Below are 25,743 nucleotides of genomic sequence, written 5' to 3'. Positions count from 1 at the left end.
CTGGGATGTTCATGTGCTTTAGAGATGCCTCAGACAGCAGGGCCACAGAGACGCCCGCATCAGGAAAAGGCTATAAGTCCCTTCCCGAAGCTACTCCCGGGTGTCAATATCAGTGACAGGAAGCCACGTGCAGGTGTGACTAAATCACCTGCCTCTCAGGGAATCTCAGAGGAGCCATTGTTTACACCAGTGTTCTCTGCATTTTTTGATCATAAATCCTATTGATAAAATTTAATCACATTTTATGATGAAAGAATAATGATACATGATAAAACTAATTACATATATGCAAGCTTATTCAAATTATATACAAATCCCACAAGGTGAATATAGTGAGAGCATTATGAAGCAATCCAAAGTAAATAAAAAAGGAAGAGATGAACATGAAACGTAATGAAGGTTGCAGTGTTTCCTCCCCACACCCAGTGGATAGTCCTGGGTCTCGCGTCCATGATGAGAATGATGGGAATGGCAGCCAACGTTGATCAAGGGCACCGAGCACCATTCTAAGTACTCTGGGATGGATCAACTCACTTCCTCCTTGAAACAGCCCTATGGAAGAGGTAATATCATTTACCCCATTTTACAGATGAAGAAACTGAGGCACAGAGATGAAGTACTTGCCCAAGGTCATGGAGCCAGTAAGCGGCAGTGTGGAGCCGGGAGCTGTGCTCTTCACCCCGAGCCTCTCCTACCTTTATGGCTGCACCTGTGCAAGCCACACCCTTCTCTCATCTTCCAGTCACTGGATCTCCCCAACACCCACTGGAACTTACTGAGCAGGTCAGTGGTTGCTCTGAGCTGTGGAGCCTCGGAGTGGGTGCATGGACCTCAGACTGCTTCCGAGCTCCACAGAGGTCATGCCGGGGACCCAGGCAGTGCCGTTCTGAGACCCCTAACCCGCTCCCCGGGAGGCTCATACAGGTCAGTGAGCAAATCTAGATCACAATGCCCTATTTGTTTTAAAAAGGCAGCACCATTCCTGCTCTGAGCCTTCCTCAAGGGTAGCAGCTCTCACTCATTTCTGGAGAAGTGTGTCCCAGTCAGCAGCTTCTCAAAGCAGCCACTCCCTGCTCTCAGGCCAGCCTCCCAGATGGAAACTGGGACCGCGTGGTGCTAAGAGACACCCCCTCAGGCAGCAGGGCCGTATCTGAGCTCTCATACCAAGCACTGGTCTGGCTGAGTGTGAATGAAAACGGTGCCCACCGTATCAGTAAACAAGGAAGTCGCAGCCATCAAGCCACTCCGGCTGCCCCCACGGTGAGCCCTGAGGGAACCAGGATGGAGACAAAGGGGCTGCCTGCTGCCAAGCCCTCAGCCACTGCAGCCACCCCCAGCCGTGCTCCCAGAGGGGACTTGGGATGGGAAAGGACAGGATATCTGCCCCTAGATAATCTGAGGTGCACATCAAAGGAATGATTTCAACAAGCCCAGACTCCTGCATCTCCCCATCCATAGAGAAAGGCCAAATTCCTTAACTTGAGATATTTGATTTTCTTTAACTAACAGTAATCTTTTGGTGCTCCCACTACCTTTGGTCTTTGTTGCAGACTCCCATACATTCTGCCCCTTCCCTCAGAACAGTCCCTTATTGCTATCTGAGAGGCTGTCTCTCGGGCTTGAAGTCCTCACAAAGTTTGCCAAATAAAGCATAACTCTCAACTTTTAGGCTGTGCTTTTTTTTTTTTTTCAGTTGACACGAGCATGAAGCATTACTTTACAAAAACACATTTCCCTCTTCAGAATCACTGGCTAAAATTCAGGTAATACGCCAGCTTTAGTAATCAATGTACCAGATCTGCATGTGGCATCAAGGCAAAGCCTCCAGAATATTCCAGAGTTTTCCAGCCACACAGCTACAGCCACCATCAGTCACCAGGGGTCAGGAGAAGGACCCCTGCGCCAATGGACAGCTCTGAGTACTCCCTGTTTGTACTCACGCTGCACTGACGCCCTGTGGGAGGACGGCTCGTATCCTTGAAGGAAGAAACCCAAGTCCATAAAGAAAAACAGCTCGAGTTTCCTTCCAGGACTTGATTGTACTGGGAAGCAATTACCGGTGGTGAACAGTAACCAGCCCAGAAAAGTGACTGCACCCCACCGTACACTCTCACTCCTTCACCAGCCACATTCATGGTGGACCCCATCTGACTCCTGATGTGGGCTCAGACCTTGAACACAGCACCCAAAATGGTGGGTGTAGGCAATCAGGACTGTAAGCACGCGGCTGGGGCCGACTCAGCTGTGGTCAGCTCCCTGGGTGCCCTGGGATGGGCCAGCAGCCTAGAGCCCCCCGGAGCAGGCTTCTCTCCAACTCTTCTTAGTCCTGCGTCCACTTGGGGCCTCCCCCTTTCCCAAGCCCCTCTCAGCCTTCACTCCATGAATCTCTGCTTTGTCTTACTCTTCTTTGTGTCCCTCAAATCTCCAAACAGAGCTGGTGCAAGGAGGCCTGGAAAAAGCAGTTACAAGGGCCATCTCGACTCCCCAGGCAGCCCGTTCAACCCTGTGCTTTTCCAAGGAACATTACGGCCGCGGAGACCTCCGGCCTCTGCTCTCAGACAGGCCCAGCTGAGAACAGCCCTGTGGACTAAGACCGCTCATGATCCACAGCCGCTGCGTCCCTGAGCTCGGCCACCCTCAGGGGCACATGCACCTGCAAAATGGAACTGGCGATTCACAGACACACCATCCCCTGGACCTTTCAACCAGCAGCACTGGTGCCACCATCCGTGCCTTGCTGGAAATACCGAGTCTCAGACCCCAGCCCAGGCCTGCTCAGTCAGCATCTCCATTTTAACAAGGAGACTCACATGCTTCAAGTCTGAGCACACTACTGCCCCCCAAACTCAACAAATCCAGGGTGGGGCAAGGAGCACTGGGACACATGGAAGGATGTGGTGGCAACCCTCTTTCTCCAAACGGAAGTCAAAAATTCACCTGTGGGGGTCCGAAGCACCAAGGAGAAAGAACATTCATCTGGTGATGGAAACCTATGACCTCTTCTATTTGGGCAAAGGGAGGATGGCACAAATAAAGGGCATATATAACCTCACCCATCCTGCCTCAGGGCTGGACGCTGGTGTAGCCCCACAGACCAACACTGGAATTGAAGAACATCTCATTATGTGAGGTATACTGGGACCATTTCTACAGCAGGATTTCCATCGCTTCTGCTCTGACTCCCTTCTCACGAGTCTCCGGGTAAATCTCAAGGGAACAGCAGCATTGCATGTAAACCACTGAGTTCCCCCTCCCTTTCCCAGCACTGTCAAGGGTCCTGGCCCCCAGGGCCCTGAAAGAGAAATAGATAATTTACATATTTATAGGATCATCCACACTTAGCTTGTCATCAGGTGACCCTAAACGCACAGAAACCCACCCACTTTTGCCCGGGCCTCCAGTCATATCATCACATTCCTGCCCGTCACCTTGGCAGGATGACTCCATTTGCTGTTGATGTGGCTGATTTAGTTTTGTGATTAACAACATGGGATCCAGAGCCAGGATGCCTGGGTTCAAATTCCCTCAGTAGTTCAAGCCTCAGTCTCCTTACCTGTAAAATGGGGACAACAGACCCTACCTCATAGCTTACTAGGAGGATTATGTGAGCGATGACCTGCAGAGAATTTAGTGGCTGGAACATAAGTGCTTTATAAACGTCAGTGGTAAATATCTGTGCTCTGATGGGTAACCAGGGGAACTGAGGGGACCAGGAGGGACCAGGGACGCACTGAGCATGTGCCCACGCTCTTAGGAAGCACAGGCAGATGTTGGCCCTTATGCTCTTTACTTACGGAGCAGATCTGCCTTCCTAAGTCTACATCAGACCACTTTGAACAGCCTCCCTGACCCCGGGTGGGGAGTGGGGCTAGTTTTCCTCTTGCTGTGCGGAGAGCAAGCGGGCACAGATCCCAGCTCTCAGAAACCCATACTCCTGGAGGGGATGCAAAGCTGAGACAGAGGATGCAGGCGCCCATTAGAGCCCACCCCCCGAGTGAGCTGGGGGCAGGAGACCTGGGCCCGGGGCCCTCACCAGAAGAAAGAGTTCCCCCACTCGGATCTGTCATCACCCTGCTTCTGCGCCCGGACGGTGAGGTCGAAGTGAGACCCATCATTGGGCCACGCAAAGTAGAAGACCCCTGAGTTGAGGATCTTCCTCAAGGCTGTGAGGCGGTCCTCCTCCTTGGCCTCTTCCTGAAGAGGGTAAAAGTCGGTGGCAGTGATTTTGTAGATTTCGGCCTCCGGAATTCTGCCCACAGACGTGCAGCCTGTCACCAAAACCAGGAAGCTCAGGGAGGTGCCACCTGGGAGGGAAAGGAGACACGGGAGCTGAGGATCACGTGGGCAGGGCAGCTTGCGGTCACACGGGGCCACACACAGCCCAGCTTCCTGCTGCAACCACAGACGTCCTGTTCACTCCCTGGCAGCCCAGGGCCCCTCACGTCACCTGAGCCTGAAGCCTGGAGCTGTGGCCCCTGCCCAGAGACCCCTGGAGCCTGTTAGAAACGAGAATTCTGGGCCCCACCAGGCCTCCAGGGCTGGGCCAGCCATAGGTGCCTAACAAGTAGAGGTGACCTGCTACCTTCCGGGGTCCGGAGGCACCGCCTGGAGCCTGCCCAGCCCACAGCCCTCCCCACAGCTGCCACTCCAGCCTCTCCCATCCACCTCTCCACGAATCCTCAACAGCCACCTGACTCGGGGTCCCCAGCGGGGGTCAGTCCTCCATGCTCCGTCACTGGAGTGCTCTCACCCCTGCCAGATCACAGCCCTCCTTCCTTTGCTGAAATCCTTCAGGCTCCCACTGGCCCACAAGGCTAAAGTGGGACCTCCTCCCGGGACCTCCCACCCAGCCCCGCGCACTGTCCTCCTGTCCCTCCCCATCTGCAGCCCCCACGGTCCTACAGCTTCCACGGGCTGTCTCTGCAGCTCCTCAAATGTGCCCTGGAGCCCCGGGGCCTCTGCTAGCGAGGCCTTCCATAGCCCCCTCCCAGTTCACTTCCCCGCTCTACCCTTTATAGACTTTCCCCATGCCTCCGCCCACCCCTCTTCCCAGAAGAAACTTCTCCACTCTTCTGGGTTCAAGTCGGCAGCACCTCCTCCAGGGAGCCTTCCCTGCTCTCCTGAGACACTGCTAGTTGCCCCTTCTAAGTGCCAACAGCATCCCTGTTAGCCCTTGTCACATGCAAAGCTAATACCTTCCTTCCCTGTCTGTGTCCCCCAACAGACTGGGGTTCCGTAGGGTCAGGGCTCTGTCCGATTGTTTTATCCTGGCACCCCAGCACTTCGCACGGCAAGTGTTTGATCAACTCTTCCTAAATGAGCTCTCAAGAGAGCAGCTCGAGCCTCCCCTGCCCTCTGCGAAAGGTTACCCAGACCATCGCTGACCCAGACCATCGCTGACCCTATTGCTAGAAGGAGACACATCTCTCTGGGGACCCCTCCACACCATCCGTGGCTGTTTTCTGTTCCACATCCCCACTGCCCCACCGTCCCCACTTTAGAAGGAGGCCCAAGAGATAACTCGGGTGAGTACCTGGCCTTTAGGGGCTGGTGTGGTTCTGGTCCAGAGGACACACCTCCCACTCCCACTGAGGTTTAAGGGACCCATTCCCAGCACAACGTTCTCCTTGTGATCAGCAGTCATTACCTGGAGCAATGGTGGTCAATGCTCCTAGATCTCTGGATTCTCTGGTAAGGCCCCGAGACTGCCAATTCCACCACTCGCCTGCCCCACACTTAGTAGGAAGAAGAGTGCTGCTGGGGCCAGTAATGTCTGGTTTTTATTAACTGTCCCTTCATTCGACAAACAGGTCACCACTTGTACCATGCCTGCTGGTGGGGTGGGGGGAGTGTCCAACAGGTGACAATCCTGGCTCACATTCCCCCCTCTCCAATAAGATGACCAGGACACCATTTTAAAACAACATAAGAACAAGGCAGTTATGCTGTGGACAGTGACAGGTGTCAGGGGCTGAGGGTCTTAAGTAGAACAGGCATCATTTCTAGAAGACAGGCGGGGTTGACGTCCTCAAATGTCAGCCTCACGAGTGCAAATATTCCCACAGCCTGCGCTAGAACCAACGCCCAGGCACCCCGTCTGCCTCTTCCGATGGGCTCAGCGCAGGGACAAGCACAGTTCAAGAACGGTCCCCTTGCAGTGGCCAAAGGACAGCCCCGTGGTCGGGGCTGCAAGCCCAAGATTAGACCCCGGAGGCGGTGGGTTCAAGGAGGGGCATGGAAAATTTTACTTTACGTCTCTCCATCTGAGTCGTGAAGCTGACTTCTAGTACCACTTCCTCAACAGCCTCTGCGTGGGAGGACAGAGTCCCTGGCAAGAGTCCCAGGTTGCTTTGAAGGCAGTAGGCACTTCCTGTGCCGGGCAGCGGCCCGGGGGAGGCCCGGGAGGGCGTGCTGCAGCAGGCACGAAAGGCTCTTGAAATAAATGAGAACAAAGGGGATTCAGGCTCCTGAGTCCCGGGACGGGGGGCTCAGGAGAGGGTGCAGGTGAGTAAGAGGAGCCAGCACATGGCAGCACGTTGGAAGCAGATGCTTCAGTGACAGTTAATCCTCAGGGCAGTGCTTACCGTGTGCCAGGCAGGGTTCCACAAACTTCCTCCCACGGGGAGGCCCCACTTTTAGTCCCATTTTACAGGGAGGGAGACGGAGGCACAGGGAGGTTAAGGAGCCTGGCCAAGGTGACACAGTGGGGAGCTGGGATTCAAATCCACTTTGCGGCTGTCCCACCTGGGCAAGTTACTCAAGCCAAGTCTGGCTCCAGAGCTGGTGCTCTTAACCACATCCTTGCAGAAGGATGGCTGACCTGCCTAATAGGATTGCCACTGTACACAGGAGGGGCCGTCCCCAGGAAGCTGAATTGCCTGCCCCGTGCACAGTTGGTCTGTGTTGGACCTAAGATGCAAACATGGGTCCCACGGAGCCCAGACTCCATCCAGCCCTAAGGTCTGGCAGCCTCCAACCACTTTGCTGTTGTCTCCCTAAGAGTGCAGTTGACCAGTGCACCCCTCGTGTTCAAACTGCTATCAGAAATTTTCATCATTAGTTTAAACAGTCGTGAGTAATATTTTCCAGCATATGCTAAATATTGACATGTAAAAATAAAACCCTTGTGGGCCTCTTTACTGATATCCCGTGGATTCTAGATGGTGATTTACATTCATCATCATCTATTGTTTAAAAGGATCCATGAAGATCTTCTTTAACAGATGGGATTTCTACTCATTTCCAGTCCACTTTTCCCACATTTCATCCTAACGTAACATCTTGTGCTTCCATGCCTTGTAGTGATCACCTGATCAAACTGTACAGTAATTTGATCCTAAAGCTCAAAGTCTTTAGAGAGTTTCTTCTGGCTTGACTTATCATTGCAATGACTTTTTATTTTTAATTAAAAATTTTTTATTTCTTTTTTTTTTAATGGAGATGCTGGGTATTGAGCCCAGGACCTCGTGCATGCTGAGCATGCACTCTGCCGCTGAGCTATTTTCTGACCCCTGTAATGACTTTTAGTACATGACTGGGCAAACATTGTAAATGAAACATTTTGCTAAATAATCATTTAACAAAAAAAGTAAAGATTTGTTGGAAAAGCTCCTCTTAGTGAGATGGAGGGGACGGCTATTTCATGGGTAAATATTATTTACTGATGGAATGAAACTAGGTTTCATACCAATCGTAGTTCTGTTTTTCATTTTCACAGATGTAAACATCGAGGCAACTTATTCACATACAAAAATAGAAAGGCTGTCATTACAGAAATGCCACTCAATTCTTTAAAGTCTTTCTGTTACATGTTGAAAAAAATCACAATAATCTATTGACAAAATTACTGTTAATGCTGTCAGCTGATACCACAATTACTTCTTCAATTTTGTGGAAAGCAAACGATGGACTGTCACCTGACTTATAAATAAATTTGTTACCTAGTGGTCATTGAGGTGACTGACTTCCTCAACTGCTGCCAGTACTTTGAACTGTGCCTTTGTTTGGCATCCTAGAGGCATTTACTTTCCGGAGCAACACGTTGCGGTCAGATTCTGGGTAGGGGAAAGGTGAGATGGGAGAAGGATGGTTGTGGATGGAACAGGGGGGATGAGAAACCAGCCCCTCATCACAGGACATCCTTAGGCAAAATGAGTACTGGAAGGAGTTGAGGACCTGGAAATTGTTTTCCTCGGGCCCAACCATGTCCGTGTACCGCGGACAGGCTCTGTGACCCCAGAAATGCACTAGGCCTCTGACTCCCCAGGAGGGGGCCTCGCCCAGCCTGCCCAGCCCAGCAGGTGGTTTCCCATCACACCAGTACTGGCTTGACCCGGTCTACCCATCCTGTGCCCTCGTGTGCTCTCGTGTGCTGCAGGAGGCTGCAGGACTGTCAGTACAGTGTCGGCCTGTGATCTCCCAGAGGACGCATCTCTAGGGGCTGAAGTGAGGCTGGAGGGACTCACCTGCCCCAGCACGTGAGAAATACCCTGTGATGTCACCTGGAGCATGGGATCTAAGCTGTTTTCAGTAGGGCAGGCTCACTTTTCTCAGGGCCCAGAAGTAAACTGGGCCTGGCAATGGTGGGGGATGGGGTCTCAGAAGTCATTAGTCAAGGCCAAGTCCAGATGCTGGAAACCAGTTGGGATCTTATAGCAAGAGAAGACAAAACTCAAGCTTGCCTTGGCCTCAGAAGACAGGGCTCTGGGCTCTGAACGCCTCCAGTGGCCTGGGGGGTGGCCTCTAGTAAGTTTCCTATCCTCTCTGGGTATCAGATCGGCACCCCATCCCTTCCAGCTCCAACACTCTGGTTCCGGGGCTCTGGCCGAAGCATGACCACGCCTGGGTCAGAGGTCGCAGGCCAGTCAGGTGAGGGTGTGGGGAGGGCAAGCAGTGAGTCACAGGCCAAAGGACACCTCAGAACCAGCGGAGTCACACGTGCTCACAGAGGCAGCCTGAGCAGAGTGGAGCAATGGAGTCCCACCCCCTCGCTATATACACCATCTAATGGGAAAGGGTTTCAGTCTGAGAAGATGAAGAAAGTTCTAGAGATGGATGGTGGTGATGGCTGCACAACAATGTGAATGCCCTTAATGCCACTGAGCTGTACACTTAAAATTGGTTAAGAGGGTAAATTTTATCTTACATATATTTTACCGCAATTTAAAAAAAAAAACTCCTCAGCCTCAATATCAACTTAGTAATCCTCTCCCTCAAGAGGGCTGCCTCACAGCTCAGCTCCACATCAGAGCTGCTCGGTAGAAACCTGGACCCTGCAGTAACAGTCTTATCTGGCTGTGGTCATTCGTCATTGCGGGGTCACGATGAGTCACATACAGACACAATGGTTTGTTCATTCAGGGACAATGCTGGGCATGGTCTGGGCTGGAATTTCTCTGTGTTCAGCCTCAGCATTCTCTCCCCAGCCAGGTTCGTGGGGATCTCAACCCTGGGTGCCTACAGACCAGCTCACCTTCCTGTCTGCTTGTACAGGATCCTCTCAGATCTGTAAACAAAGGACTTGGGGAGTCTAGGCTGCCCTCATCTGTAAAGTGAGGAACCGGGGCCAGAGGCCCCAAGCCCCCTGTCCTCACCCCCGTAGCAAGGAGCTCAGAATTCTAAAGACCTGTGTCTACCTGGCGCATCACAAGAATCGCTTTCACCTTCCCTGCCGAGAACCCGAGGGCGGTGAAGGCAGCAGTGCACCGGCAGCTCTCAGCAGCTCCCGAGAGCCAGCTGAGCACATCGTACCCCAATTCCACACTGGCCTGAGATCAGCCACCGTGGGTGCATTTACACCATGGAAATTGGCAAACACGACATATCAGGGACCTCCCCCTAGAGAGCTGGATATCAAATAATTGTCATCACACCACTGGGTACAAGTATTAAAATAAGACTGATGACCATTCCTTTTCAAGACTTGCTAGAGAATGCTGCATTCTTGGAATCTCAAAAGACCGCCAAACTTCCCTCTCCAGAGGTGGTCCATTCTGCAGTGACTGTCCACAGGAGTCAGCCCTCAACTAGCCTGTGGACTAACCACTCACCAGGAGTCACCGACCCAAAGGCACTCAGCTTGGGCCACATACCTCGTTCTCCCAGAGAGACCCCTCTGTGGGACAGCCCCCTCCCACCCAGTACCCATGTTCAGGGCTATGTTCATTCTCTCATGTAAGTCTCTGAAGTACTATGTAAGATAGAGGTGAGGTTGTTTTCCTGGCTTGAGAGATGAGAAAACAGCCCTAAAGAGGTGAAATGAACTCAGAAAGTCAGTCTGTTGAGAAGATGAAATTAGAATTTAGGAGGGTTGTCTAGTGGAAAGTTTATAGGACTGTCACGTACAGCTTCACAGGCTGTGCACTGCACAACGCCAGGAGACACAAATCTTTATAGACCTCAATTTATTCAACCCCTGAGGCTGTGAAACAGGGAGGCCTTGAGAGCTTAGGTTAAAAAAGAGTTAAATCCCTATAATCACTGGGCTCAATTCTTTTTATGACTATACTCTCACTTTCTATGCTTTGTACTGTGTATGTGTCAGGAAGCCAAACTTCTGGGCTTATTGTGGGGGCTCCACCCGCTTCCTGCTGGCATTTCAGAGGAAGGCGGGACTCTGGGCTCCCCATGAAAATCTACCAACTTGTGCATGTCTCTTAATTTCTAGCATAAAAGGCTATTTTCACTTCAGTAGACTGAAACTGAATAACTGCCCAAAGTTAAGAGCCCGAGGGGAAGTCTCTCTCTTTGTACAGAGACCTTCAGCCTAAAAACGTCAAAAGGGAGGCCCATCTCCTCCGCGGGCCAGTTGTTGGTGGAAACTGGAAGTTGGAATTTCATTCGGGGCTGCCCAACTCCCTCAACAAGTGAAGGAAAAAACAAAACAGATTACAGATCTGAGGTGAAGACTTGCAGAGGGAAAAGAAAATCAAGTTAAAGCCAGACACTCCTCCGTGTAGCCAAAGGGAATCTGAAAAACTCAATGACAAGGCCTAATCCTTCCATCCTTCAGATACCCTGGGCACTTGGAGAAATGTTTGACAAAGGCCAAATAATCCTGACCTTCCAAAAGACAAACACACTCATTCCACTCGCCTTCTCGGTCCTTCCTGGAGGGCGATGCCTGCAGATGAGGCTGAGGTGTTCAGAGGACACCAGAAACAGGGGCAGGGGACCAGAGGCTGTGCTCACTCACCCCTCAGGGGAGGGGACAGCTCCAGGAGTTGGTCACTTCACACTCTGGCCCCGGGAAGACCCTGCTGAAGCCAGGCACCAGCAGACACCCTGACTCGCGCTGACAACATGTCTCTCGGGGCTCCCACCCTTCCTGGTTAGGACTAATTCCCTAGAGCTGATCTAAAATCATAGCCCAGGGTAAAAAGCTTTCCCCTGGGATGTGGGGGAGGAACTGCTTTCCTGTCCCTGGACTCTCAGACTTTCTGCCCCTTTCAGGACAGAACAGTCTAGCGGTTGAAGGCAGCCCCTGCTGTTAGAAAGCAGGAGTTTAAAACTCAGTCATCACCTGAGGGATGCCTGACCTTGGGCAACTTACAGATGAGAAATGGACCATTAATTTACATACAAGAAAAATGTTGTCAGTTATAATTGTAAGAGGCCAATAGCTGTAACATATCTTAAATGCCCAGATGTTAGAATATAAAAAATGTGTCACAGAATAGATGAAATAAAACTCTTAAGCTTTCTGATGGTAACTGTCCCTCCCTCACAGGGAGAGATGAGTTAATAAACTGAAACACTAAAAACTGTGCCTGGGGGGAGAGCGTATAACTCAGTGGTAGAGCGCATGCATAGCATGCATGAGATCCTGGGTTCAATCCCCAGTACATCCATTAAAAAAATAAATAAATAAATCTAATTATCTCCTCCCCCTCAAAACAAAAATGTCCCTGGCACAGAGTAAGTACCATGTAAGGTTAGCTGTCATCCTCACCTCCTCGTGACTAAGGAAAAGCCACAGGAATTTTTTGTAACCTCAGAAAAAAATCACTGCAGGGAAAAAACCTACAGAAACCCATGGCAGGCAGCACATCTTCATGAAAATAGCAAGGTTTTGGAAGCAGCTAGGTCCAGGTTTGAATCCAAGCTAAGATTCTTTTTTTTTTTTTTAGAATGTAAATTCTTTCTTTCTTTATTGTTTTTGGAGGGGAGGTAATTAGATTTAGTTATCCATTTTTTGGAAGAGGTACTGGGAATTGAACCCAGAACCTCGTGCATGCTGAGCATGCACTTTACCACTTGAGCTATACCCTGCCCCCAAGCTTCTTAAGCAAGTTACTTTAACCCTCTGAAACTGTTTCTTCTATTGTAAACAGAATAAAGATACAGCATAACATTGGCTTGATTTTAGGCTTAAAGAAGTTAATGAATACTTAGCTCTTGGCACAAAACAGACATTAAATAAATGCATTTTGTCATGTGGGTACTAAGTGTTTTTCCTAAACACTGTTTGGCAATGATCAAAGTCATCATCATAGTTCAGAAAAAAATCTTCCCACTAAAGAAAAGACCCAGAAAAGTAATGGCAAACAACAGTGCTTCTCTGCTGGCTTAAAAAAAAAGCCCCAGTTCAGGAAAACAGCTGCTGCGTGGATGGGAGATGGGTGTGCTTGGTTCGGGAAGAGCCTCCGAGCCTGCATCTGGTCCACTCACAGCCTGCTCTGGTCTTGGCCCCATAAGTCACCAGAGATGCTGCGTGGGGACAATGTAAATGAGGCGGCTGAGAGAGGAGGAAGGAAATGGGGTCTGCAGTCACAGAAGTGCACCTGGGCTCCCATGAGGTCCGGGAGTGCAGAGGTGACCCAGTGGCCCCACGGGGAAGCTGTGACACTGGGCTGATGGCTCAGCCCGAGTCTCCTACTGAGCAGGGAAGCCCGGTGTTCCTGTAAGTTCTCTGCCCTTTCTAGGAAGACCGCTCGGTCCAGTTTCGAAGCATTTTCCCTTGCTCTTGCTCCCACACCATCCTCAGGGCCTGTGGTCAGGGGCTGGTGGCTTTCTCTCCCTGCCAACGACGCCCATCCCAGTTCCTTTCCCTCAAGACCCACCCAGCGAGCCCAGGGGCTTCTGGTCTCTGACACCCACCCATTCTAGAATACAGATCCCTTGTAAACAACAAACAACCCCCTTGGGCTCCCCTCCCCAGACCAGGCTGGAAAAATGTAGATCCTGGTGGGTGAACAATGAAGGTGCACTTCCTCTGCACCCGGAGGGAAGCGGCTTGGGCAGCTGAGAACCAGGCTGCGCTCACCGTGACCTCCTCCCTAGCCTGGAGGAGCAGGCTCAGTGAAATAGAGAAACATTTTAAAAGATGATAACAGTTGCTAAAATAACATGCCGACATCCCACGGTCTTTCCAAACTAACATAAAAGAGGCTCTCCCCAGCGCTAGAAGTCTAGGACCGGGCGTCTGACGGCCGCTCTTCTCCAAACCATACTCACCAGCCTTGAACCTGAGCTCCCCCAGGCAGCCATACGCGTCGGTGAGCTTTCCATACTGGCCCTTAATGACCTCCTTCTCTTCCGGAGCTGGAGGAGAAACACAGCACAGACAGCATCAGCGAGCCTCCTGTTGGACTTCATTCACTGCTGCCTTCCAACGCGGCTCCCCACCCACTTGGAAAAGAAAACGCAGAGACAATAGCTCAGCCCCAAATCATATGTTTGGAGGCTTTAGGATTAGCAAATCACTGGGCTGCAGTGATTTAGACCATCCCACCAAAAGCTTGCTCTCTGGAAGCTCTGACAGCCACCTGGGGGCAGGAGAAGGTGAGGGGAGTGGCCGGCTGGCGGAGGTGCTGGAGTGGGAGCCGGCAGCAGGTGCCTTGGGAAGTGTGGTCACTCTGTGCCGCAGTCCCCGTGCTCAGAAACGGCAATGAGTCATCGTTCCCTGATGCGGAGAACCTTCCTTCCTAAGAATCGTCCACTGGAGGCTTTGTCGTGCCAGGGGTCACCTGCCCCCAGGTACCTGCTAACCTGCGGTGGCTAAGTGGGTGCCCAGGTGCGCAGGCCTAGGTCCAGTGGAATCCCAAGGTGGGCTGATGAACAGAGGGCCCTGGGTCCTCGGCAGTTACTGGCAACATCCAGGGCAAGACCCAGCCTGGTGCAAAAGCAAAAGGAGAAAAACTGGCAGAGGGAAGGACCAGGAGCCCTTAAGCTTGACAATGATGCACGGACACCGTGGCAGGTGCCATTGGCTCTTCTAGGGGCCAGGGCTTTGGCTCCCTTCTCAGAAGAATGTTTCTAAATGCACAGAACAAAACATGAACACGGATGAATCCTCAAACAAGGACCTGGCAAATACCCTCAGGGAGACTGACTGTGGAAGCGGTCACTCAGCCTTGAATGAATTCATCTACCGCAAGAGCCCTCTATCTGGGAGACAGGACGGCCTGCGCAGACCCTGGAGCTTCACAGAGTGCTTTTGGGGGAATCTGTATAATCTCTAAAATTGTATGAGAATTTTTTGATGTATATTTTTATGAGGCTAGGACTCAAAATTTTCATCAGAATCTCAAAGGAGTTAGTGACACCAGAAAGGTTAAGAACCAGTTTAATAAATTACATTTCCTTCTAATAGTCACGTGTCTTTCCCTAATTGATTAGGCTTTTGGCGGGGGTGGGGGGGGCGGATGGAGGGGAAGGAGCAGAGTAACCTAAAGGTAATTACTAAAAGGACTGGGAAGCCACAGCCCTTCCTACTCCATCGACCTGCCTCAGAGGATGCCGAGCAGCTGGGAGGTGGTGGAATGATGTGTTAGTTTCCTACCACTGCATTAACAAACGACCACACACTCAGGGGCCCTAAACAACACAAATTTGTGAACTTGTAAATCTGCTGGTCTGAGGTCTCTGGAGTGGGTTTCACTGGGTTAAAATCAAGGTGTCGACAGGATGGTGTTCCTTCTGGAGGCTCAAGGAAAGAACCCATTTCCCTGCCTTTTCCAGCTTCTAGAGACGCCCACATTGCCTGGCTCCTGGTCCCTTCCTCCCTCTTCAAAGCATCACTCCGATCTCTGCTTCCATCTCCACGTCTCATTCTCCCTCCCTCTCCTGCCTCCCTCTTCCATCTGTTAAGGACCGTTGTGTGAGTACACTGGGCCCCCAGATAACCCTGATCTCTCCCATCTCAAGGCCTTTAATCTCATCTGAAAAGTCCCTTCTGCCACATGTGGTGACACTCGCAGGAGCTGGGGGTTAGGATGTGGACATCTGTGGGGCCCACAGATGGAGACAGCCCACTTCTCAGAGCCCACGGGTCTCCTGCTCCAACACTGACGTTACCGAGGAGGACGAGGCATCCTCTCCATCCCAGAGTCGGCTCCCAGCCGAGATCAAAGGCATCCTCTGCCCAGGGTGGTGACAAGCCTGCCATTAAAGGACGGGCCCGGTGCCATGTGCCCACAGAGCCGTCCTGGAAACGGCCTGCTCCAGGACAGCTAAGTCCTGTGAAATCCCAACCTCATAGGTGGAAGCAAACATCCCTGCTGCAGGCCCTTCCACAGCCACACACAGCATCTCCTGGTCCAACCAGGGAGAGGTAAACTGGGCAGCTCCTGGGCTCACCTCTGTGGACAAGTTATCAAGTGCAAGTGAATAACTGCAAAATATATATATTCCAACCCTCAGGGATTTATAAAGCCTTTGAACAGAACCCCAAATCCTGAGTATCGTCTGGGTCTCACTTTGTCGACCATAAAACAAGGGAGTCTCTGCACTCGTGCCCCGCTGCCAGCAATCCTGACCCAAGAAAAAAGGTGCCGGGAGACTGCCAGCCAAAGCAGCATGGTCACCGTCACACGTCAGAGGCGGGAACGTGACCGCGGGAGAAACTGGAAACAAAGCTGAGCCCTTGGATCTCAGAGGACAAGTGTGCACTTCACTTCCCCCCATCACTGGGAAAATTAAACACAGATAAAAGAAGACTTTTCATCCTATTTTTAAAACAAACAAGCACAACACTACCAGGCCACCTTGTCCCAGTCGAATCCTGTAAATTATTGACGCCCTAATACGTAATCAACGCCATTATCCCCAACTTTTACACGGAGTGACTCGTGCTGGGTCACAACCTTAGTGCGCATGAGAGTCCTGGGAGAAGATGCTTTTCCTGCACCACAAACAGACCGGCTGTAAACAAGCTGGTGGCTTAAAACAACGAAACGTTATCAGCTCTCTGCTCTGGGGGCTGGAAGCCTGGAAGCAAGGTGTCAGCAGCAACACCTGCTCTGCAGGCTCCAGGGGAGGGTCTCCCCGCCTCGTCCTGGCTAGTGGTGGCCGTCCGTCTTGGTCCTTCTGGGCTTGCAGCTGCATCACTCCATCACCTGGCTGTCTTCTCCCTGTGTGTCCGTGTGTCTCTCTGCTCTCCAAAGGACACTCCATTATATTGGATTTGGGGCCCAGCTGACTCCAGGATGACCTCATCCCAACTTAACCAGTTACTCCTGCAATGACCCTATTTCCAAATAAGGTCACATTCTGAAGTACTGGGAGTTACAACATCCACATATCTTTTGGGGACACACTGAACCCATGAGACTCGGCAGCCTTTTCCTTTGATGAGCCAGTCCTGTCAAAGCCCAGACTAGCTGCAGACCATCTCTCCTTTTACCAACGTCTTCCTCTCCAAGGCTCCTTCTGACCCCCCCCAATGTATAAGTAGGATGCATCCCAGCCCTGTGAGGTAGGGCCCCCCTCGCTGACCTCACAGCCCCACCGCCAGCACTCCCAGAGGCCTGGCCTCCCAGGCAGCCTGTTTCAAAACTACCCAACACCGCTGCTCGCCCCAAATAACTATTTCCTCACTTAAGTTCGAAGGAAGAAGAAATCCAGTTTGCTCTTCAAAAGGGAGGTCACAAACCAAATGTGTATAAGTCCCAGGGAGTTAACGAATGAATGAAACTGCTGGAAGGGGCCGTGGGCGACCAGAGGCCAATTCCCCCCGCCAAGGGGACACACGGTCCATTCCCGCCAGCTGCCCCCAGGCGGGCAAACCAGCCCAGTGCCCTCAGGGCTCCAGTTTTTTGAGAGAAATAGGACACTCCCGATTTCTCAGTGTTGGCAACCAATCCAGATTTATTTTAAGCAGCGTGTGGGCTGCACACACCTCTGCAGTCTGTATTTGGTCTGCCCATTCGCAACTTCTGTCCTTCCTTGCTTAATGTCTCAAAAATAGAACTTTCCTGTCTTCCATGTGGCATTTCCGGTAGCTTTTTCCATGTGAGAATGTTTTTGCTTCCCCCACACCCTCGCCATCGGGGCCCCTCATTCACTCTCCCACTCTCTTCCTCCTACCTCTCGCCCTGGGATTCAGCTATTCATTCAGTGAACATGTATTCAGGAACGAACTGCAACTGGCACCATCCTAAGACGGGGCTCCGGCGGGGATCCAAACAGACCCAAACTCATCTACAGCAGAGCCAGCCGAGGCAGACACTGGGCAGAAGGGACACATGTCATGAATGGATGAGTGATGACAGTGGAGGCCAACCCGGTGGGGGTGGAGGCTGGAAGCAGTGACCCTGATGAGGCACCCACAAAGGTGACGGAGTGGCAGGGCCTGTGCAGTGCCAGGAACAAGAGCACAATACAGACCATGATGTGAGCTGAGGAGAAAAAGGGAGCAGGGAAGAGGGGGAGGGAGTGGGGGGTGTGGAATTTACACAGGGTGGTCTGACAAGGCCTCACTGCTGAAGAGACCTTTGAATGTAGACAAAGGAAAAGAGACAGGTGGCTGAGGGGGAGTTGGGGAGCACTACAGGCCCAAAAGAGCACACGCAAAGGTCCTGAGGCAGAAGCATTCCTGGTATGTCCAAGGACCAACAAGATCAGTATGTCTGACGGAAGACACAGAGTTGGGGACACACTGCAAAGTGCTTTCTATGTCATAAAAAGACTTGGGGTTTCACTCTGAGTGAGAGGGAGGCACTGCAGGGTTTTGAAGGTCTCTCTGGCTGCTCTGTTGAAAAGAGATTCTAAGAGAGGCAAGGGAAAGGCAAGGGGACCAGGGAGGAGGCGACAGTGATCCAGACAAGAGACGATGCTCAGACCAGGGTGGTAGGAATGGAGGTGCTGGGAACACACACACACACACACACACACACACACTTTTTATTATGGAAACTTATAAAGAAAAGCAGGGTAGTGTAACAAACCCTGTGTATCCACCAGCTCCAACTGCTATCAACTCACGCCCAACCTTATTTCATTCACACCCCGCACCTGCTCTCCTACACCTTAGATCAGGCTTGGAATGTGGCCCTCGGACAATAAGCATCAAGCGGTGCTGGAGATAAGATGCCCCGCCCAGGCCTACTGAATCAGAAACTTTGGGCCTGAGGCCCAGGAATCTGTGTTTTCATGAGTCCTCCCGGTGAGAACCGCTGCCTGAGATTATTCCAAGGGAATCCCAGACTTTGAATAGTTTCATCTATACATATTTCAGTAAGTCTCAAAAAGATAAGGGTTATCCTAAAAAATGTAACAGGGAGGGTATACCTTAGTGGTAGCATGCATGAGTGAGGTCCTGGGTTCAATCCCCAGTACCTCCACTGAATGAATGAATGAATCAATCAATCAAACACCAACTGACCAAATTACCTCCCCCCAAAAATAAAAAAAATTTTTAAATGAAATCTTAATACTATCACATCTAAAACAAATTTAACCGTAATTCCTTAGCATCATCAAGTAGCTGCAAATATTCTGAAGGTGGAACCAAAAGGATTTGTGCACAGACATGAGAGAAAGGCAGGGTTCAAGGATGATGCCATGCCTTGCTCCTGAACACCTAACAGGATGCTGTGGCCATCGCTCACGGTGTCCGAGAAGACAGACGGGCCAGGCCTGGGCAGCACACCAGGAGCTCGGGTCAGTCAGACGGGCCCATAAGGCCCAAGGTGCTCATCGGCCCCCGGGTGGAGATGTCGAGGATGGAGCTGTGCATCTGGAGTCCAGCAGAGACGTCTGGCTGAAGATAGAAACTGGGCTTCCCCGGCAAGCAGAAGGTACTTAAAGTCATGAGATCAGGGGAGACCGTCTAGGGAGTGCGTTTAGGGGACAGTGTGTTTATAGGATGGGGAGATGGAGGAGAAGTGGCTAAAAAGATACGAGGAGAACCAGCAGTGCGTGGTGTTGGAAGCCAGGACAAGAGCGTTTCAAGGAGACAAGAGGGGTCCGAGAGGCCAGACGCTGCTCCATGTCCCGTAACGTGAGGGCCAAGCATTTGTCATTTTAGTTACGTACAGGTGAGCCAAGAAGAGCAATTGCCATAAAGGTGAGGGACAAAAACCTGAGTTGAGAGGAAGAAAGAAAACAGAGATGATGAGCAGAGACACTTCTTTGAGGAACTTGTGGGCATGTGTGTGCACGCGTGTGTGCGTGCATGTGCGTGTTTGTGTGTGTGCGTGCGTGTATGCGTGTGTGTGTAGAGAAATGGGAGGTTGTAGAGTGGGAAGTGGGGTCTAAAGATTCCTCCAAGAGGGGGAGTTAACACCAGTTAGTGCGCTAGTAGAAATGGTCCAGGGCGGGTAAGAGCTGCTGGAGCAGGACAGAGCGGGACCCGCCGGAGCAGAGCCCTGGACGGGGGAGTGAGTTGGGGGCTACTGGACACCGAGTCCACGCGTGGCAACAGGAGAGGAGACACAGGGACAGATGTGGTGGTGGGTGGCTGTGGCGCAGGCACAGATGGAAATCCTCTCCTGCTTCAGTTTTCTCAGTGACAGGAGAAGCAACCCATCAGCTCTGAGAGGAGGCGGAGGTGCGGCAGAGCAGGGAGGGACAGGTGTGGGGCAGCTGTCTAGGGGGTGGGAGGGCGAGTGGGATACAGGAGTGTAACTGAAAGGCCCACCTGGACCCCAGGACCCCGAAGGGGCAATGAGACCCATCGGCATGGGGGCGGGGGTCATCTCCAGAAACTTCCAGCTGCACAGATGCAGGTCCAGGTGAGGAGAGCAGGCGCTCCCCAGTGGTTTCACAGAGTGAGTAGGACGGAGCAAGAGAAGGGCAGGGGTGGGAAGGAGGGAGAGGGCAGGAGGTTGAGGAGGGACTGCAAGAGGTGGCAGGTTCGTGCAGCCCCTGCCGGTCAAGATGGTGGGAACTGGGGGATTGAGGGATGAGCTGGAAAGACGAAGGTGGAAGATGAAAAGCAGGACGTCTGGCAAGAGGGCAGAGGGAGATGCCATGGGAGGGAGCAGCGGAGCCCAGGTGGAGGACACACTCCCTGGAGGGTGGGAGGGCGGGAACGAAAGGTCAAGGCCATCAGAAGGATCAACAGGCAACTGAAGGTTCTAAGAATGAGGGCAGGACTCAGTGCAGAAGAGGCTGACAGAGAGGAAGATAAAACCATCAAGGAACAAATTTCAAGGAGGGGCAGAGAGTGACGTGGTTCCATGGTGAGTGCAGACAAAGGATTGGCAGAGCCTGCAAGAGAATCTGACCCTAGGTTAACTTTCTAGTCCTGTTTCCTTGGAAACCGGATAAATGTTGTCTCTGTTTCTAGACAACATAGCTCATGATAAAAATAGACCCGATAGAAGGCCTTGTTCCGGAGGAACCACAGGTGACCAGACAGTGAGAGGCCAGCGGAGACTCTTGCGTGGAGCTGTCCTTTAAGGGGAGCTGGAAGCTCAGCCACTGGACCTGACACCAGACCCTGCGGGAGGGAGGCTTCTCAGCAAGGCAGCCCTGGCGCCCATGGCCCGTGAGCGAGCAGCACCTGGGGTCTCCCAAAGGCCGTGTGGACTCACAGGGCTGCTGTGTGGATGACTCCAGAGAAGGACACTCCGTGCGGCCCCACCAGCGAGCTGTGGTTCCCATCCTGGATGCCAAGCGGGGTGCTGACAGTTTGGATGCTCAGATGAACCCAGGAGGACCTCCTGGTGGGTGCAGGACATGAGATTCCAAGTTGAGTGCTTCTATGGTGAAGGGAAGGAGAACGATGTGGAGGCAGCCAAGAGGAGCCTGGGGGACACGCATCCCACCTCCAGGTCTAGTAGCCACGGGGAGTGGGGGTGAAAGGCCCCCTGTAAGAGGCCTGCAGGGGAAACGGTGTTTGCCCCAAAGCAGGACCAGGGATTCTGGTTCGCAGGGCAGGGCTCTGTCATCAGACGTCCCGGGGCCGGGCAGGTCTCCGTGGGAGCCACCGTGCTCACCGCCGTAGCCAGGGTCGGCTCTGCTCCTTAGAACCCGGGCCAGGAAGGCCGTGTTCCTGGTCAGCAGGCAGCCGGTCTGGATCAATACTCAAACCAACCACATGTGCTTCTTGCTGTCATAATATTTTCCACAGTAACACGCCTCAAGGAAATTCCAGCAAAGTCCAGCCCACAGGTCAGAAAAATAAGTAGGACAGTCCCACAGTGCAGACGACTCAAGATGAAGGTACCATTTGTGGCTGCATTCTTGTGCCCGATATTAAACCAGCTTCTTGTATTGCATGGTCTCAAGAGGATAGAATCAAGATCAAGGTCGGTGTCTGCTTCATGGGCTAATTCTGAGCTCAGCTCAGACTGACCTGCGGCTGTTCCTTCCAGAACTGTCAGTTGGGAGCTAACGCAACTCTCCAGACAGACAATGGCTTTCCTCCCTGGGCGGGTGATGGAGGCTACAGGAGGGTTGCTAAGCAAAGTGGAAATCAAAACATCGGTCTGAAACAGAAGCTTGAGAGCCAAGACAAAAGCCACTGGGCAGGCACGTCAGCCCCACTAAGAAACTCTCCTGCCCTCCCCACCACCTCTCTCTCCAAAAGTCCAAACCACATGAAGGAGCCAGTGGGGGGTAGGGGAGGACACTCAAAAAAACATTACTGAGCAGATGCACCGCCTCCACCAAGGCTGTGCTCGCGTGCATCACCCGCCAGAGAAAATCAGAGGACAACACATGGTGTCCTGCAGCCACAGCTGGATAAGCAGCTGGATCAATGCCCCTCCTGGCACCGAGGTCAGTGGTGACTGAGCTGACCAGGCTCGGGGAGGAGGCCAGCTCCTCGCACAAGAGGGCTTGAGGGCATGGCTGGCCACTGAGCCTTTCTAGTTGAGTCTTTTTTTCCCCAGGAATCCAGGTCTTAAAAAGACGCAGTGCTGACTAAGCTTCTGACAGTGCCAGGCGATGGAGGCCCCTGGGCAGGGCCAGGGTGGCCATAGGTCCTCCCACCCAGCAGGGAACAAGAATGAGCATAAAAATACCCGCAAGTCTACACACGTGTGCGTGTGCTCTTTAGACGTGGGGGAGAGGTAGATCCTTCGGGGCAAATTGCAAGGCTCGGCCACAGACCTCGCACTGGGGCCTTCCATCCCTCCCCCTGCCCCACACGACTCCTCCGGATCCTGGCCTGGTGTGTCACTTCCTCATTCAACAAACCCTTCAGTTTGCCTCCTATGACTAACAAATTAGGTCCCCGGTCTGGGCCTGGCGCTGGAGGTTCCACTCCCAGCTACTTTTCCAGTTTCTTCTCTGACTGGCCAAGCCAGTTTCTCAGTACTTTCCATCTTCTTACTTACTCAGGAAGAAGTACTTCCTTACTCCACCCGAATGCCCCTCCCAGACCTGCTGCAGCCCCACCTGAGTGCCTCCTCCCTCACAGAGAAGCCCTGTTTCCATGTGCACGCACACACACGCACACACACACACACACACACCTTCAGAGCCATGTAGTGTGATCCATGTACATCTTTCCATGCTACAGGAGTACAGGGAGGGAGAGAAGGGGAAAGTCACACCCTTTCACACTTCAGTTCCATCACTCAGGAAGGATGCTGGATGCCTACTGTGCACCAGGTGCTGCTCTAGGCCCTGGGGAAGCAGCAGGGAGGCAGAAATACGCCCAGGGGAAGAAGCGTCCTTCAGAAAGGAGGTGTGATGACCTGGGCAATGCTGCTGGAAGGAAAACAGATCTGCACGGGGTCCTGCAAGGCGGCAGTCTCTGGGGAAAGGGCTTCAGAGTGGTGATGTGCACCCAAGCCTGGCTGGAACCGCGTCTAGGGAGAGCGGGAGGAGGGAGAGTGCAGACAGCACACGCGGAAACCCCTTCATGTCAGGGAACGGAGAAAGGAGGCAGAGGGGTGGGGTCGAGAGAGGGCGTTTCTTACCATGAGATATGACAGTCTGCTGGTGTGATGGAGGACATCACCTAGCTAAGCAGGAAAGGGGGAAGCTGGGAGCAAAGGCTTCAAAGGTGAGAGGGGACAGGACCAGGGGGAAAGGCGGAAGAGCAGGAGAACCGAGGTCATGCTCTGTAACAGGGCGGCGGTGCCAGCAGCGCAGGGCAGGCGGATGAGGTGACGGGGCTTGTCAACGTCCTCTTGTTAATTACTTTCATCCTCTCAGTGAAAGAGGGGGTGAGATCATCAGCTGGGAGGGACCAGGTGTGCAAGGCTTGAGGCGATGTGAAGTCATCACCCTGGGGAGCGGAAGAGAAGTCTGGCAAGGCAAATGCCCGAAGACTGCTGAGCAGCACCCAGAACCTTTATGAAGTTGGGACAGACGTGTCCACGTGATGGGGTTTTCCTCCAGCCCATCCAGCAGCAGGGGGCCGGCGTGGACTGGAAGGGAGAGGACTTACGCAGCAATGGGGACTCTGCCTGGCAAGTACGAAGGAGAGAGAGTGGACGCTGTGCCAGACAGGAATCTGCAGCATGGAGAGAATCGACGCAGGACAAGGAGGGAGGAGAGGAGGGGAGGGGAGGGAGGACAGTGGGAAGGATCAGGGGCCGTAGACCAACGGTCTGCGTGGAGGTTCTGAGGGGTTAGGAGGGCGGAAGGCAGCAGAGAAGGACCTTTGATGCTGCACTTGCAGGGGGGCGCACTAGAGAAGGACCTTTGATGCTGCACTTGCAGGGGGGCGCACTAACTGGTGATGAGACGGTTAGTGCTGTGACGGGAGATGGAAGGGACGAAGGGCAGTGAGAGGCCAGCGGGGCTAACGCGCACGACCTCCCCTAGGATGGGGCAGGAGGCGTGGCAGGAGAGCCTGGGGCGCCAGGAGCCCAGCCCTCCATTACAGGAGGTGGCCAGGAAGAAGGCAGGCTTCTAGGGAGGGAGGAGGGACTGGGTCTGGGGTCTGGGAGCAGCAGCAAGGCACAGACACCAACCCCGCCTCCAGCGAGGCTGGGTTTGGGGGAGTGCATCAGGTGAGGACAGGATAAGGTTCCAGGAGGCTGGGATGAGAGCTGATCAACCCCCTGAAAGTCGATTCCTACTCTACATTTTCATCCAGCATCCAGACAACAGCCCATAACTCACTTCTCAGGCTTCTCTGATTTTTGGAAATTTTTTCTTTGGACAGACTCATCAGGGACCTGACCGGTGCAGGCTGTTCACCTGTGTCAGATGCTCACACTGTCAAGGTGCTGCAGCCACGCTCTTTGGGGACCCCTGACCTGTGACACTCGGCGGCACATGGGTCCAGGGAAGATGGGGGAAGCTCAACTCGAAACAGACATACTAATAACACTGTGATACACCCCCACATATCTGCGATGTGCGGGGGCGTAGCTTGTGACTGGTTTGGCCTCTTTCTCCACGTGTGTCTATTAACTAAACACACCTGCTTATTCACGGAGGCCCCACCCAGCGTCCAAGGGAAACGGCCACACTTTTTTTGACAAAAGGGCAGAAGAAATCTTCTCAAGTGAACCCAGTTACACCGCTTCACTGATCTGGAAACCACCCCTCAAAGGCTTTCTGTACCTGGAATTAGCTCCAGTCTTGGAAACTGAGAGGCCTGAGGCAGGGTCAGAACCTGGCCTTAGAGTCTTCATTGCGTCCCAGCAGGGAGTCCCCAGGTGCACCCCCAGGGACACCGGTTACCCTCAGATGTTGGTGTGTGTTCTGTGAACAAAAGGTCAAACGTGTTTGGGGAACGCCGGGCTGGCTCAGCAGGTGGGTTTACTGCAGGGCCTCACCACCCTTCATATGCTGCCCTGAGTCACCCATCTCCAAGGGGGACCGGCTCCAGACTCCCCCAGTCATCTGCCCGTGAAGTCCTTTTGTGTGGGGAGCCCCTCTCTGAGGAAGCTTGCCTTTACAGAATGCCTCTGACGCCTGCCCACAATCCCTCCAGGGGGCCCGTTTTGTCCTCCCCAACCCTGGCTTTTTCAGACAGATGCCATCCCTCCCGCCCCAAACTCTGGCCATGGTGGCCCCGTCCCACTTCCTGCCACTCCTGGTCCTGTCGCAGCTGCTGCTCATGCCCCAAGGGCCAGAGCCCTGCCCTGACGTTCCGGCCCTGCGCCGAGCTTGGCAGGAGCCTGAGCAGGAGTGTCCCCTACAGGACAAGTCAAGCCTGGGCTTGTCTGGGAGTGGATGGGGCTGAGCTGGGGACCAGTCAGGAGAACCAAATGTGTGCAGGGGCGGCGGTGGGGAGGGAAGGGGCTCAGGGGAACAGACAGGGCACAGCAGCAGGCCAGGAGGGCGGGGTGGCGCTGAGTGCACTGTCTGTCAGCCGGGACTTCCGGACTTCAGCGCCTGAATCACAGCAGGGGGACGCAAGAGGAATGGGGCAGAGAGAGGAAGGCACCCAGCCACCCAAGGCTGCCCTCAGCCACCCGCTCGCTCTGCTGCTTGGGCCATTTGTTTTCCTCCTTCTAAGAATGACTTACTATGGCTTTTGCCAATTTTTCTGCTGAACTACGTGTCCTGGTACGTCATGACCTACAGGTGTGCTTCCACAGCACACCGTGCTCGTCAGTCTCTGCCCTCACAGATGCCGCAGAGGGCCGCGCGCAGTCCTTCCAG

General features: G+C 53.0%; 1 protein-coding gene across 4 annotated transcripts in view; it reads right to left on the bottom strand.

Annotated features, from left to right (window-relative positions):
* Positions 1 to 25,743, bottom strand: part of SYNJ2 (synaptojanin 2) — an 89,923-nt gene that overhangs the window by 50,550 nt on the left and 13,630 nt on the right. For all 4 annotated transcript variants that reach the window (XM_032485253.1, XM_032485256.1, XM_032485255.1 and 1 more), the window contains exons 2-3: positions 13,456 to 13,542; positions 4,034 to 4,304 (exon numbers count right to left, since the gene is read on the bottom strand). In XM_032485253.1, coding sequence (XP_032341144.1) covers positions 4,034 to 4,304; positions 13,456 to 13,542 — 358 coding nt within the window. The remainder of the gene's footprint in view (positions 1 to 4,033; positions 4,305 to 13,455; positions 13,543 to 25,743) is intronic.

This window comes from Camelus ferus, chromosome 8, assembly GCF_009834535.1.
Source record: "Camelus ferus isolate YT-003-E chromosome 8, BCGSAC_Cfer_1.0, whole genome shotgun sequence".
Lineage (NCBI taxonomy): Eukaryota > Metazoa > Chordata > Mammalia > Artiodactyla > Camelidae > Camelus > Camelus ferus.
This window is presented reverse-complemented; position numbering and strand designations above follow the sequence as displayed.